The 13,668-nt window shown below is 34.4% G+C and overlaps 1 protein-coding gene across 1 annotated transcript; it reads right to left on the bottom strand.

Annotated features, from left to right (window-relative positions):
* Window positions 1-1,606: 1,606 nt before the first annotated feature.
* Window positions 1,607-7,585, bottom strand: LOC107962638 (potassium channel AKT1). Its single transcript, XM_016899099.2, has 11 exons — window positions 7,285-7,585; window positions 6,071-6,436; window positions 5,915-5,972; window positions 5,502-5,822; window positions 5,093-5,338; window positions 4,891-4,989; window positions 4,739-4,771; window positions 4,468-4,653; window positions 4,086-4,280; window positions 3,917-3,992; window positions 1,607-2,980 (listed from the first exon to the last, which is right to left on the bottom strand). The coding sequence occupies exons 1-11, from the start codon at window positions 7,473-7,475 to the stop codon at window positions 2,112-2,114; spliced, it is 2,640 nt and encodes an 879-aa protein (XP_016754588.2). The 5' UTR covers window positions 7,476-7,585; the 3' UTR covers window positions 1,607-2,111.
* Between the last annotated feature and the right edge of the window lie 6,083 nt (window positions 7,586-13,668).

The raw sequence follows: 13,668 nt of genomic DNA, 5'->3' as shown, positions 1-13,668 counted from the left end.
GATTATCTAGTGAAGTAAGTTATCTTTTTCGTAATGTAAACGTTCTTGTAGTGCCACTTATCATCAGTTTGAACTTAGACAATCAATGAGCTAATATTTGTTTATCACAATTTCGCTATGCATGCAAAACATGAAAGACAGAAACACAAAAGACGTAATAGTGAAATGTGAAATTAACTTTATCTATTCATTCATTGTTCAAAAATATAGAAAATAATTAAACGTTTACTACAATGTGGGCACATTTCCCAACATTATTCCCCTCAGAATTCGTATAATTATTCTTTCTTCAATTCTTACATTTACTCTTCCAAAAGGGTGTCATTATCACAGAGACCTCTGCCTTGAGAACCTATCAGGAAAACATTGTCATCAGAGGGTCATCAAGTTACCTTTGACCCTGTTGTCTGTAGAGAATGAATTAGGCAGTTTCTTCCTCCTAAGGTTGGTGTCATGTCTGGTTGGGTCCCTACCTACATTAAACTATTTAATTAGCTGTCTATTTTAAGCATTTTTTAAGTCTAACAGGTGTTGACGCTCTTGTTATTCTTGATATAGGCATTGCTACTCAAATAGATAAGCCTCAGGGCACTGCATCTCCTCTTGCATCTTAGTGAACTGTTGTTGAGAACTGAAGTTAGGGTGTGGAGAGGTTTGGTCCACAAAAGTGGTGGTGGAATTGCCTTAAGGAGGTTGAGTATACCACCAAAGTGAAAAAGGAAACTAGTTAGTAGGGTGGATAACAGTAAATATCTCAAGGGAGAATGGAGGAGGTTCCTGGTAAAGGTTGAGAGTGGTGTTGGGCATTTAGTTAAGGTTAAAAAGTGGTTCTTTGGTGATTTGCACATGTGGTTGAGTTTGCGCTTGGGATGGAAGGAGCTCTGGGTTAAGGTTTTCTTGACTAACAAGTATATCAGCTGAAGAATGAGCCATGGTTTTCGGTCCATGCTTATCATACCAATTGTATATAAAGTGAATTAGAAGTAGAGGAAACAATGAGGAGGAAATGGAGGTTGTAATGAAGCTGGTTCACTTGTGATAGGCGAAGAGCCAGAGGAGAGAACTAAGAAATGAGGAGGATGAGAAAGGAGAAAGGAGTGGGGAAGATTGAAGAACACTGAGTTATTAGGTGGGAATGCTTGGACGAAGATCCTTGATATCTTGTATGTAGGGGTATATATAGGGGGTCCCTTTGTCTAGTAGTTACATGTCACCGACAATACAAATGATAGGTTACTTGGGTGGTCGACTAGGTGGCAAGACCATTACATGTCAGTTGTCGTCAAGCGTAGTACTATATGGTCCTATCTTGACATTCTCCTTGCTATAGTAGTACGAGATTGTTATGCATTGGTGGTCCTTCAATGGTCCCTTTGGAGGATAAAAGCAAGTGGCCTATTGGAGACCCAAAGTGAGTGGCTAATCACGTATGACCAATCGGACAGTCATCACCGAGGGCCAACTAGATGGTCACTACTAAAGATACAAGGTGATGGGTCATTCCACATGCTGTCATGTATCCAAGCTAGAGCACGAATATAACAAAATGAAAGTTTGTGAGAGATATTTGAACCTTCTAAATAATTCTGCGTACAAGGAAAATATATATAAAAAGCTTCTGGATTAGCATTAGCATTAGCATCCAAGAATGTACAACCTGAAAATGTAAAATAATTGTTCAAATAATGTAATGGAGGCTGAACCAAGCTGGACATCTTGACATAGCATGGATATGTTTACAAATTACAAAACCTTATTCAGTGCACGCACCAAGTATAAGCTCAGATTTTTCAGATTCTAAATTTGAAAAATGTAAAATGTTTATAAATATTATTGCAAAGTAAAGCTCAAGCTCCGCCCAGTGGAACCCCCTGTTTCCTGATTTTTCATTTTTTCCCCTCAAGTACTTGTATCCCTCACTTGGATTATTTTAATACATGTTAGGACATGGTATGAGAGGATAATCCTTTGAATATATGAAAAGAACATGCAAAATTTTGAATATACCCCTGTTGGACAAACATATATCCGGTACTCAAACTCAACCAGGATAATATAAGATGGAACTTGGAAGAAGAAAGTGCAGCTATGGTCCATGAAAACGCATCGTATTAGGAGCTTTGGTTGTTGGTCTCTTGTAGCATTTCACCATCATTAACAAAAACAAGATGGTCACCATCTCTAATCACCTCAACATCACCAATTTCAGCTCCTTTGCACATAATTTTAGCACCAAAGATCCCAAATTTCTTAGCACCAATGTCAAGTAGCTCCTGAAAGCTCCCCGGAAGTAGAATGAGTTTTCCGGTGGTTTCTCCCTTTTCCGGGCAACTAATTACCACTCTAGCAGAGTTAACAACAGAATGCTTCACAGCCTTGGGTTGATTAACTGACAGCAATAAATCACTCTCCACGTTGTGTGCAGATGACATTACCCCAAACAGAGAGTTGTGGAAGTTACTAGTCCTACGCCTCGGACGGGATTGGCTCCAGGATCCATCTGTTTCCGTGGTTGCTGCAGGCAGAATGACCGGCTCGCTCGTAAACCTCCCAAGATAACGTGTTTGCTGCTTCTCTGGAACCGACATGACAGATTGGGGTTTCTTTTCATTACTTGGTTCAAATATCATCTTTATTTCTTCATGTCCTTGTTGCTCAGCTAAATCCCTTGGGGTCCAATGATGAACATCAGGTTGGTCGATGTCAGCACCTTGTTCCAAAAGGAACTTGACTATTTCAATGTTGTCTTCACAAACAGCAACATGAAGAGCTGTGTAACCATTGTTCCTCGGGCATGTGACGTCGCCCCCATAACGAACAATTTCCTTGAGCAAGTTTAAGTTATTCTGCTCGGCAGCAGTGCACGCAAAGTGGCCTACGTCTCCAGCATTGATGTTTCCCCCGTTATCCTTCAGCAGTTGGGCCACTTTATCATGGCCAGCTAACATTGCTTCCCATAGTGGGACACTTCCTTCCGAATCTGCATAAAAATCAAACAAATCAGTGGAATCATAAAGTAAAACTCAAAGCATTTCCTATTGCTCGAAGAAACGGTTGACCGAGTATCTTGAAAGGTTCAAACCAAATAAGTATTTTGGCTGTTCTGTCTAATGACGAGTGCAAATTTATATCATGAAGTAACAAACATGAATTCCTACACCCATAGATTCATAAACAGTGACATGTTATAAAACAGAAAAGTCAACTATAAAAACACTTGACAAGATAATCTTGTTTGACATTTTTGGGCTCTTTGTTTATATTTATATATATATGACTTCATGTTAGAACAATAACCGACTTAAAAAAATGAGGATGATATCAAACAGTTGTTGGGCAATATTAAAACCAGAAGAGCAGAATTCGGAGCTTAGCTCAATTGGTTTATACAATTGTCTTTGAAAGGTGACATCCAACAGGTTTGGGGTTCAAATCCCAACATCCGCAATTGCAGCTCTTCCCCTATCTCAAGTTGCAGTTTCATTTGTACAAAAGAAGAAAAAAAAAACCCAAAAGGTATTTGTACCAGACATTATAAAGCAAAGTAAAACATTTCTTTTAACTCCTTAGTTATTTTAGGAAACCGGCATCAAAGTAGAAGAGCTTTTCAGTTTTGGAGGTGAAATGTGGGTTAATAAATCAACATATGGGGTTTGTTTATTTGTTTGGATAGGTAATATGATTATTTTCCCCCTAGCATGTGCAGAAGTCAACACTTAACACCATTATTCATCTAAATTATACAAATAAATAAATGTTAAAATGAATTGACAAGTAACTGATGTGCATGCAATGATTTAATATTTGTTAAGAATTTCCACATTAGCTATCAAGGGTACCTGTGAGAGTAATGAACTAAGAACCGCAAGAATTGCCTAGAGGAAAACAAAATTCAACAAGACAGACTGGAGAGTACCTTTGCCGTTAGGATCTGCACCATAATCCAGCAAAAGAAGAACACAGTTCTCACTTCCTTTCGATGCTGCTATATGCTAATTTTATAGAAAATAAAATAAGATTAGCGCTGCTGCAGTACTAAAGAATTGAGGAGATGACCAAATCAATAGCTGAAGAGTGTAACAAACCAGAGCTGTTCTTCCGCTGTTGTCTGACTCATTAGGGTCAAGCCCCCTTTTCAACAGCTGATGCAACAACAGATCATCTCCCCGGAGTGCCGTGAAGCAAAGATTGAGAGGTAGATCCATTCTCCCACGAGCTAGCATGTTTTCCGTTTCGATTAAGACTCCTTGCATAATTGGATCATTCATGTCTTTCAAATGCTGCCCAAAAAAGAATTTCAATAGTTCGGAACATGTAAAAAGCTTTTTCTTCATGAGGCCTTCCCCATTCCATCATAATGGAACAATCTTTGATAATTTACTGCTTACATTGTTCAATGACATTAAGATTAAAGCAATTTATTGGATTATTTTAGTCAGGTTATATCATTAAGTACATGAGGTATACCTGAAGGAGATTATTCATGATTATGGTCCCATCTCCAACATTGGCCTGAATGATATTAAGGAATGTAGTACGGTTTAGACGTAGTAGTTGGCACAATCGTTTTGTGCGTATCGTGAAGAGCTGCGGTCTATAACAAAGTACACCTATCTCACCACAGATATCACCTGTATTTGCCTCTCCAACAACCTGAAACCAGTTGGCATTTGATTCAGTTGGCATCCATTAATCGATTACTGATCGATAAGGCTAGTGTTTGAGCAATGCAACTTGCCTGTTCTACTCCATTTTTTAGAATCACTAGATCCTGGGGAGCAATACAAAACATCAGTGACTACTTTGAGAAACAAAATTAAGTTTCAATAGGATATCATAAATCCTGAAACGGAATAACCAGAAATTTGAACAAGAAACAAGGCTTTTTACCACAGCACCGGTGACAAGGATGTAGAAATCTGTAGGTGCTTCATTCTGCAGGATAATGTCTTCTTTTGGAGGAAAATATTCAGCTTTCATCTCTGATACCTTAAGACATTTATTCATAAAGATGGATAAAGATATTGAAAAGAAGAAAACTAAAGAAGAGAATTTCAGTACAAAAGCATAAGCATTGTTTCCACTGTATTACCAGCTGAAAAAGTAAGTCATTAGAAACGCCACGAAACAAGTACACCTTATCCATAAGAGAGTAGAAAAGATAATGTGAAATGCTTGATCGGATGGCTTTGGGAAGGGCATCGAGAGTCTCTTGCTGCTGCAGCCCCTCCGAATCTGTCCTGAACTTCAGACATAAATGTGCAAGCATCTGATCTTGCAGGCGGGGAGGCAATTGATTTCTTTGAGCAAAACTTGTGGCAGCTTGAATGGTATCCCTCTGAGAGCCAAAAACACAAATAAAACTATCAAAGAAAATCCAATATCGGCAAGAACAAAATAGCAGAACTAAGGTAACTCAAAAGTTAACACACCCACATCGAAAAGAAAAAATAACTCGAAGCTAGTTGATTAGCTAGATAAACTATAAAGATGTCACTCACAAATCTTCTAGTTCGGCTGGTTCCATGGACAACCAAGTTTGTCATGTTACCAATCAAATATGCTGTCAATCCGAGGTTGAAAAGCATGTAGAAAATGTCAAATATCATCTCCCTAGTATTCACAGGATGCAAATCCCCATAGCCAACAGTAGTCAGTGTAGTGATGGACCAGTAAATCGATGTCACATATCGAATAGACAAGCTCTGTTCGAGGAAATTTTCTCCCAGAGATGCTCCAATCCATGTTCTTCCGGGATCATGATACTGTGCAGCTATAAGATAATAGAAACATCCGGCACAATGAACAGCAAAAAGTGTAACCTGCAAAAGAACCATCCAGAGCCTCATGAATGCTGCATTAATAGAAATAAAATTCAGGGTTAATTGTCTCGTATCTTTTTTGTTGTACTCACACAAACAAGTTTAGCACATCGAACCCAAAAGTAGTTGTAGTTCTTGTCCTTCTCCAATCTATTGAAAAAGCAACAATAAGACATGCCACAATCAAATAAGTGGAGAACAATAAACAGAGCTCTCACAATTATTGAAGTTAGAGAGTTAGGTGATACCTGGAAAACAAGGCACTAACTCTACGGAGACGCCAAAGGCGAAGCATATTAAATAAGCCATAAGAGTGCACTCGCCTAGGGAAGAACTTTTGAGCTAATTCAGATGGTATTGTGGATATAATATCAAAAGCCAACCAGGAACTAGCATATTTCCAAGCAATCTTCTTTGGATCATCAATGAGTAGATAGGTAGCTTTATCAAGGTATGCAACAAAGAAGGTAAGGACAATATCCAGGGCAAAGAATCCATTAACAACGTTATCAATAATGGAGAGTGGTGCTTCTGGTTTTCTAATGAATCCAAATTCAAAGGGTGATACCCAAGCTGTGTAGACTACCAGAATAATCAAAAAAGTCTCCCATACCCTGCAAGAGTCAATATAATTATATAAATTCCAGTCATCATTTAATCCTTTTTATGGACTTTGAATTTGCTTATTACCTTTCAAACCAAAGAAACAAATTAACATAACAAAGTAGTATCAGTAATATGTTCAACCATTTAACCACAGCACCATTAGAGATTCTGATGTCAGACTAGTCCTTTTTCATATATACCCCCCAACAACAAGTATAACAAAACCATAACAGTACTAATAACAACAACAAAACAAAATAAAATAAACGATATTAAGGATAAGAATAAGGAAGAAAACAGATGGCAAACAAGAAAACAAAAGGCAAAAAAAGTCAAGGACCGAAAGAAAATTAAAATAGTGAAAAATGAAAGACAAATAAATAAAAACCCGAAAAGGAAGAAACTTTAGTAAGCCAAGATTCCAAAGAATGGCGTTAATGTAAAAATCAGCCTCATAGTCGCATGGAATATTGTGAACAGAATACTCTCTTTGCTTTTCTCGCTAAAGAACAAGTGTAAGCAAGACGTAAATAACATTGAACAACTCAGCAAATAAGATGGATTTGTTTTACTTTGTATTTTCCAAAACAAGTTTTACGAGATTCAATGTCGTGATTTTCCCGAAAACAAAAAAGGAATTTATTATACGTATGATGATCGTAATCCCCCCATAACAGACCCCTTAAGTCAACATTAAGGGAATTTAAAAAAAAAAATAGAAGAACCCAGAGTTCTAAAACTTTTAGAGAAGGTGATGAAAATGAATCATGAAAATTAGCTCATCAATAAATAAATAAATAAAAACCCAGAATCACAAACAACAGAAGAAAAAAACGAAGGTTTTTGTTATATGGACCTGTAACGGCGATCATAAGGAGAAATGATGGAACTCCTGAGCTTGACCCTACGGTTACTTCGGGCACCAAGCGAAGGAAGTATGCCGGTGGATAGACTGTAATGGCTACTCTCTCTAGAGAGATGTTCAACCTCTTCTTGTCCACACACTGACACCCGAAATACGCCTTTGTTCCTAATCAGACTATCCATAGTTGATGTCTTCTCTCTCTCTCTCTCTCTCTCTCACCCCCCACCTTCTTCTCCTTCAAAGACGCACTCTCTTCTGGCCCTTTCCTATAATGTTTTAAATCTCTAAATTATTTATAAGCCTTTTTTTTTTTTCTGACTCAGTTTGGTATTATTATCAAATCATATCTACTTACTATTTATAATGAATAATCAATTTAAAGGATTCAGTTTCACGATTCAACAGTACTCAATTAATAAAATTAGATTACAGCAGTGTGTGACTCTTTTAAATCCAAAAAAAAAAAAGTTTTAAAAATTGTAATGATTAATGAAAAACCTGTCAGAGGAATAAATTTGTGGACATCTAATATAAATTATAAATTAATTTATTTAAAAACTTAATTCAAAATCAGTTTTATCCACTTATAAATATGCACATAGGCGAGAAACTTTTTTTTTTATCACTGTTGTTTCCATATATGGTAAGTGTTAGGTTTCCTTTTAGGAACTGATAAGTGTCACATTTTAAGTAATTTGTCACCTTTTCTATTCATTTATTCCCCTTTTTAGACAAATTAAATCAAAAAAGTAATAGGTATTTCAATACATTGACATACGAAGCTTAAATTAGAAAATTGGTATGATTTACAGACTTAACTTTTTTTATTTATAAAATTTTAGAATTTACAATATATTTACTTGGCATTTGTTGAAATTATTAATAATATTAAGGTCAAGCATGGCTATATGACTCATGCCCTCTCAAGCTGTCCAATTTTCTAAGTCGAAAGGCAAAAAAGAGTTGACTATCTCCTTCCTGAAGAGAAATTTCACAAAATATTACAAGTCCTTCTAACAATAAACGCTATCCATACATATTTAATGGATGTTTATTTAAGTGTTCCGACATGTAGATGTGAATTAAGTTATATAATTACAGAAATAAAGTCAACGTGTATATATATATATGGGGAAATTCATGACATGTAAACACATTAGTGGACTAATTAATTATTCATTCATTTATACTTTATGAATACAAAGAAGGCCCTTTTTTTCTATATTAAGAAGGTCGGTTGGTTAATCGGATCTTGTAGGTATTGTTTTTTTATTGATCTTGTGATCATTACAATATTGAAGTCCAAACGGCTGTGCTAATTTTTTTATCATTCTATTGATTCAGATATTCCTATATATAATAATTTTAAAATATTATTTTTTAAGTATTTATTGAATTGATATCACTCGTAAGGGTGATCAAAATCTTATTTGATTTGAAAAATTCGATAATTTTTTCAAATTTTGAATTAAATAGTTCGAGTTATTTGGATCAACTCGAATAAAAAATTAAGTTTTTCGGTTTAACTCGAATATGAATTATATAATTCTATTTATCCAAAAATCAGAATAAGAAAAAACAAAATTACACCGTTTTGATAAATGTTTACCTTTTTTAAAGCTGAAAGTCAAAACCATTAAATTAAAAGGCAAAACTACATTATTTTGATAAATGTTTACTCATTAAGTTAAAAGTCAAAATCATTATATTGTCTATATAGTTAAATAATTTTGTACTTCGTTTACTAGTTAAATAATCGGGTCATGTAAACACAACATTGAGTATAAATAATAAGTTTCGTTAACTCTACTCAACTTGACTTGAAATTTTTTTACTCAATTTGATCTGATTCGAACAAAATTCAAATTGAGTTCAGTTGCTAAAATAGGATTCGTCAACTCAACTAACTCGAAATTTTTTGACTCGATTCGACTCGACTCGATCGAATACTCACCACTAATCACTCGTCGATAAAAATTATTCTTTTTATGAATTATGAATTTTTTTTATATATAAAATCTAGAAAAATATAGCTATCGGATTTCAATTTCTAGATCTTTCACCCTTGTTAATGCGTATTCCCTAGCTCTCAACCGGATTTCAATTTCTCCTCGTAACTGCAATCACTTGTGGTCCTCTTTATAGGAAGCTAAGCTTCCCCTCAAGTTGAAGTTTTAACTCTGGAAATGTTGGCACCAAGCTCCCCCAACAAAACAGTTCATTGCTCAGCATGGTTTAGATATCCCAATTTTGTGCCCTCTTTGCGAATGTGCCCTAAAGAGTATTCAACATCTCCTCCGAGACTGCCAACGATCAAAGCAATTATGAGATTCTATTTATGCTCACTTTAATTTCATCCCTCTTTGTTTTAATACTTGGGATAATTGGATTCGAGCTAATATCCCCTCCAATAAATGGGTTTGGAGCTCTCAAGTCCCTTGGCCCATTGTATTAACCTTCTCCTCCTGGAAAATTTAGCTATGTCGAAATGCCCTAGTTTTTGGCCAATCTAGACTCTTTGAAGGATTTGTTCAGAGAGTTGTTGCGAGTGTTGGTGAATTCATTGCACTATCTCCTCTAGGTATTAAGAAAATTAGTTTATGCTAGCAAATGAAAACATCTAAAACACAGTATAACCATAAGAAATAAAAAAACTCATGATAATCTTCAAAGAAATCAAAAGGGAATCTTCAAATTTGATGGAAATCTGCTTTAGAATCAGCTTCAATGGTGTTTTTCAATTTGTTTTCTTGAATATTCTATGACAATTCCCTCATTTCTTCTTATTTTTTCATAAATAGGTCTTAAAAATGCCCGAAAAACTTAAAAAATGCATTTTCCCGCAAGGTTGGAGTGCGATTCACAATTTTCATATGGTCTGGCACATGGTCGTGTGACAACCCATGTGTCCAGTACGTGTGGAAGGGTCCAGCCCGTGTGGCTCTTGTAACTCACTATGATTTTTCGATTTTCACTCGTTTTTCGCTCATTTTGCTTCCAAATGCTCTCCTAAGTATAAAAACATGAATTTAAAGGATTGGGAGCATAAAATTCACAATTTACATCGAATAATCACCCAGAACCGTATTAAGAACAATATTAAAACATGTTACTTTTAGCACCTATCATCCCTCCTAAGCTTTTCCCTATTTCTTGGAAACCTCTGCTAGACAACTAGTTTAACTTGAATATGAATGGCTCATCCCTTGGTACTCCAAGGAGGGCCGGAGTAGGGACCCTCATTCATGACCATTTTAGGGATTGGATTTTCGGATCCTATCTTTTTATCTTGAGAGCAACCAGTGTTGAAGTGAAATTGTGGATCCTTCGAAATGGTCTTTGATTACTGATAGAAGTGGATGCTGCCACATATATACACTTTATGAAAAGTAGCTTTGCTACTAATATTTTGTTTTCTCCTCCGATTACTCATTGCAAGATGTCTTTTATTCTATGAGTTCTAACTCATTAATTCATGTCTTTCATAAAGGGGAACAAATGTGCAGATGCACTTGCTTGTTTGTGGAGTAATTTTCAACCTTCCTCTCCCTCGGATATTCTTGTTGTGAATGACTATTTTTGTTTGTGTTCTATCTCACTCGTTTGTTTAGCCCATTTACTTATAGATGATACTCAGGGGTACCTATATATCAAACTCTTATTTAGTTTAATTTAATTATCGTTCCCTTTCTCAACAAAAGAAAAAACTTAAAAATTATAAATTTAAACATATTTAAATACATAATGTCTTTTAATTTTAAAAGTTTAAAAGATTATATGTCTTTCAATTTTAAAAATTGGGTCTTAACTTGAATAAAATGGTGGTCTTGTCAAACATTCATTTGATATGTATTCAAACCGTATTACCCATTTTTACCCCTAATATTATATAAAAAGAAAAGTTGAAAAGGATTAGAGTAAATTCAATTTATATAAAAGAAAACAAAGATGAAAGGCAGGAGTTTGGTCCAAACTGATTTCATGATCCAACATATTGGAAACGTTTGGAAAACATGTGTTTTCCTTGATAGATTCTTCTCCGCCAATCTAATATTAAGACAGGGAAGCCAAATCGTGCGAAATCGCCTGCTCCACAATTGCATGAATTTGTCTGATTCAATGAATGTTAAAATTGGCTTAGCAATTTCTGTTTTTTAAGTTTTTATCCACTGTCACATGACGTCTTGTCTCAAAGTTTAAAGCTACATATTTAAAATATTTAAATTTCATTAAATGTATAAAACGTCACACCCCATTTAAACGGTCAATTTAAATGCAAAACATTATATTTTATTGTCGAAATAACTCAAACTATAACCATTCATTTTTATTAAAAATTAAATTGACAAGTGTAATAAAATTCATAAATTTCAAGATATAATAAATTAAAAGTAAAATATGCCCATACGTAATGACTTGCGATCAAATAGAAATAAATATAAAGTCTGAATACGAATTCTAAATCAAATTATTAAAATTAAATTATTTTTTTGTCTATTTTAATATTTTTATTTCGAATTAGACTATGGTTACTTGGGACAATATGTTTTGAGCTTGACCTCATAAAATTCATTAAATGTGAGCTTATTCATTATGAATTATTTCATTAATAAACAATGTTTTAAGTCACCTAATTTAATTACTAGAAGTTATTTCTTTAAAAAAATATTATTTTGAGGAACCTATCTTTTTATATTTTAATAAATCTAAAAATTTTAAAATATTTAAACCCAAAACATCATATTCTTCATTAATTTAACTTCACCATTTAAATCAAAACCACCTACAATTTTTTTAGAATTTTATTATATAAATAATAGGTATTAGGCCTAAGCCCAGAAACCGCCACAATAATTTGGGCCAAAACATGATTTCATCACATTGCCACTCGTCGCTAAACAGTTGTTTTCCAATATAATGTGACCATCAATCTATTGGGGATAACGTCAGAACTTATGTCAAGATCCCTTGGCAGGGTGGTAATAGATGCTATACTCCTAAGCCTACCTATTAGAGGATCTTCGTAATTCAAAAGGTAGCTTCCCATCAGTCCAACAGTGTTGTACCCTCCAACCGTGTCCTATCTCAACACACTTCCCATTATATACCCTCATATCCTCCCTACGTGCATTCTATCACCTGCCAAACTCCCTAATGTTCTAGATAACATGGCAATCATACTGGGTATCCTAATATATAATTTATTTTTAATCAAAATAGAAACTAAAATTTAGAATATAAATATATATGTGAAGAATATTTAAATATATATAATTTATCAAGAAATTAATATTTATATTATAAATTTGTATATGCAAAAAACATTTAAAAACATTAATAACCCAAAACGGTACACCAAAATATGTCAATATTGGTATATACTAGTACCAAAACAAAAACAATACACTCTCCAGTACAGTACTTACTACCTTGCTTAACAAAGATAAAAACAATGACATACTAATTTTTTTCTTTATTCCTAGGTTATTCTTTGGATATGGTGAGGAATGCTTATTATGGGAGAAATTGTAATAAGAGATAAATGACGATTCTGTAAAATGAATGATTTGGTGAATCAGATGAAGGAATCACTAGTTATCACTGAATTGAACAGTAATGGAATGACTATTACAGTAGATCAAACATGATGTTAGTTCCTAAGCTTCAATCAAGCCGTTCACCTCTCCTTTCCTTACCTGAGACTTCCTATACTTGACGAATCAGAAGCCCATCACCATCTCTAGGAGAACTGCAGTTCTGTTCATCCCTCATCACAATCGCCACTCGACGAATCAAGCCATTGGATTTTTAAATTGTTTTTATACAATATTTATTAAGGGTGGGATAGGGTAACAATTTAAATCCGTGTCAAACGAATGTATGATAAAAGTTTTAATTGGAATTTTAATTTTATTTGGTCTCTCCTTGGCCCAATTATCTAATACTTTCATGTTTTAAGAATGCGTTTTTGAAAGTTAGTTGCCTAGTGAGAGAGTAAATACTGCCTTCTTGCTCATAATTTCGCATTTGTTTTTTCTTTAAATCAAATAACAATCTTACGTTTTCCTTAATTAAATGAGCAAAGGAAAACCAAAGAATGTAAAGGAAAATGAAGTAATCTAGTGTATGTTCTAAACTCAAATGGTTGCTTAAGATATCTCACAAGACATGTTTGATGTTGAACAGAATAGGCTAAACATAAAACCAAACCATAACCCATAAACAGCGGATGAGGGGTGCAAGCTGGTTTATAAGATTTTCTCTACACTCCTCGTTTGAAATTGTAAATCAAACAAATACAAATACAATTATAATCGAAACTAGACCAAAATAACATTACAAAAGACTTACACCACTGAAATTTAAGTCCGAACA

This window comes from Gossypium hirsutum, chromosome A06, assembly GCF_007990345.1.
Source record: "Gossypium hirsutum isolate 1008001.06 chromosome A06, Gossypium_hirsutum_v2.1, whole genome shotgun sequence".
Lineage (NCBI taxonomy): Eukaryota > Viridiplantae > Streptophyta > Magnoliopsida > Malvales > Malvaceae > Gossypium > Gossypium hirsutum.
The sequence above is the reverse complement of the archived record's forward strand: the minus strand, read 5'-3'. Positions and strand labels throughout refer to the sequence as shown.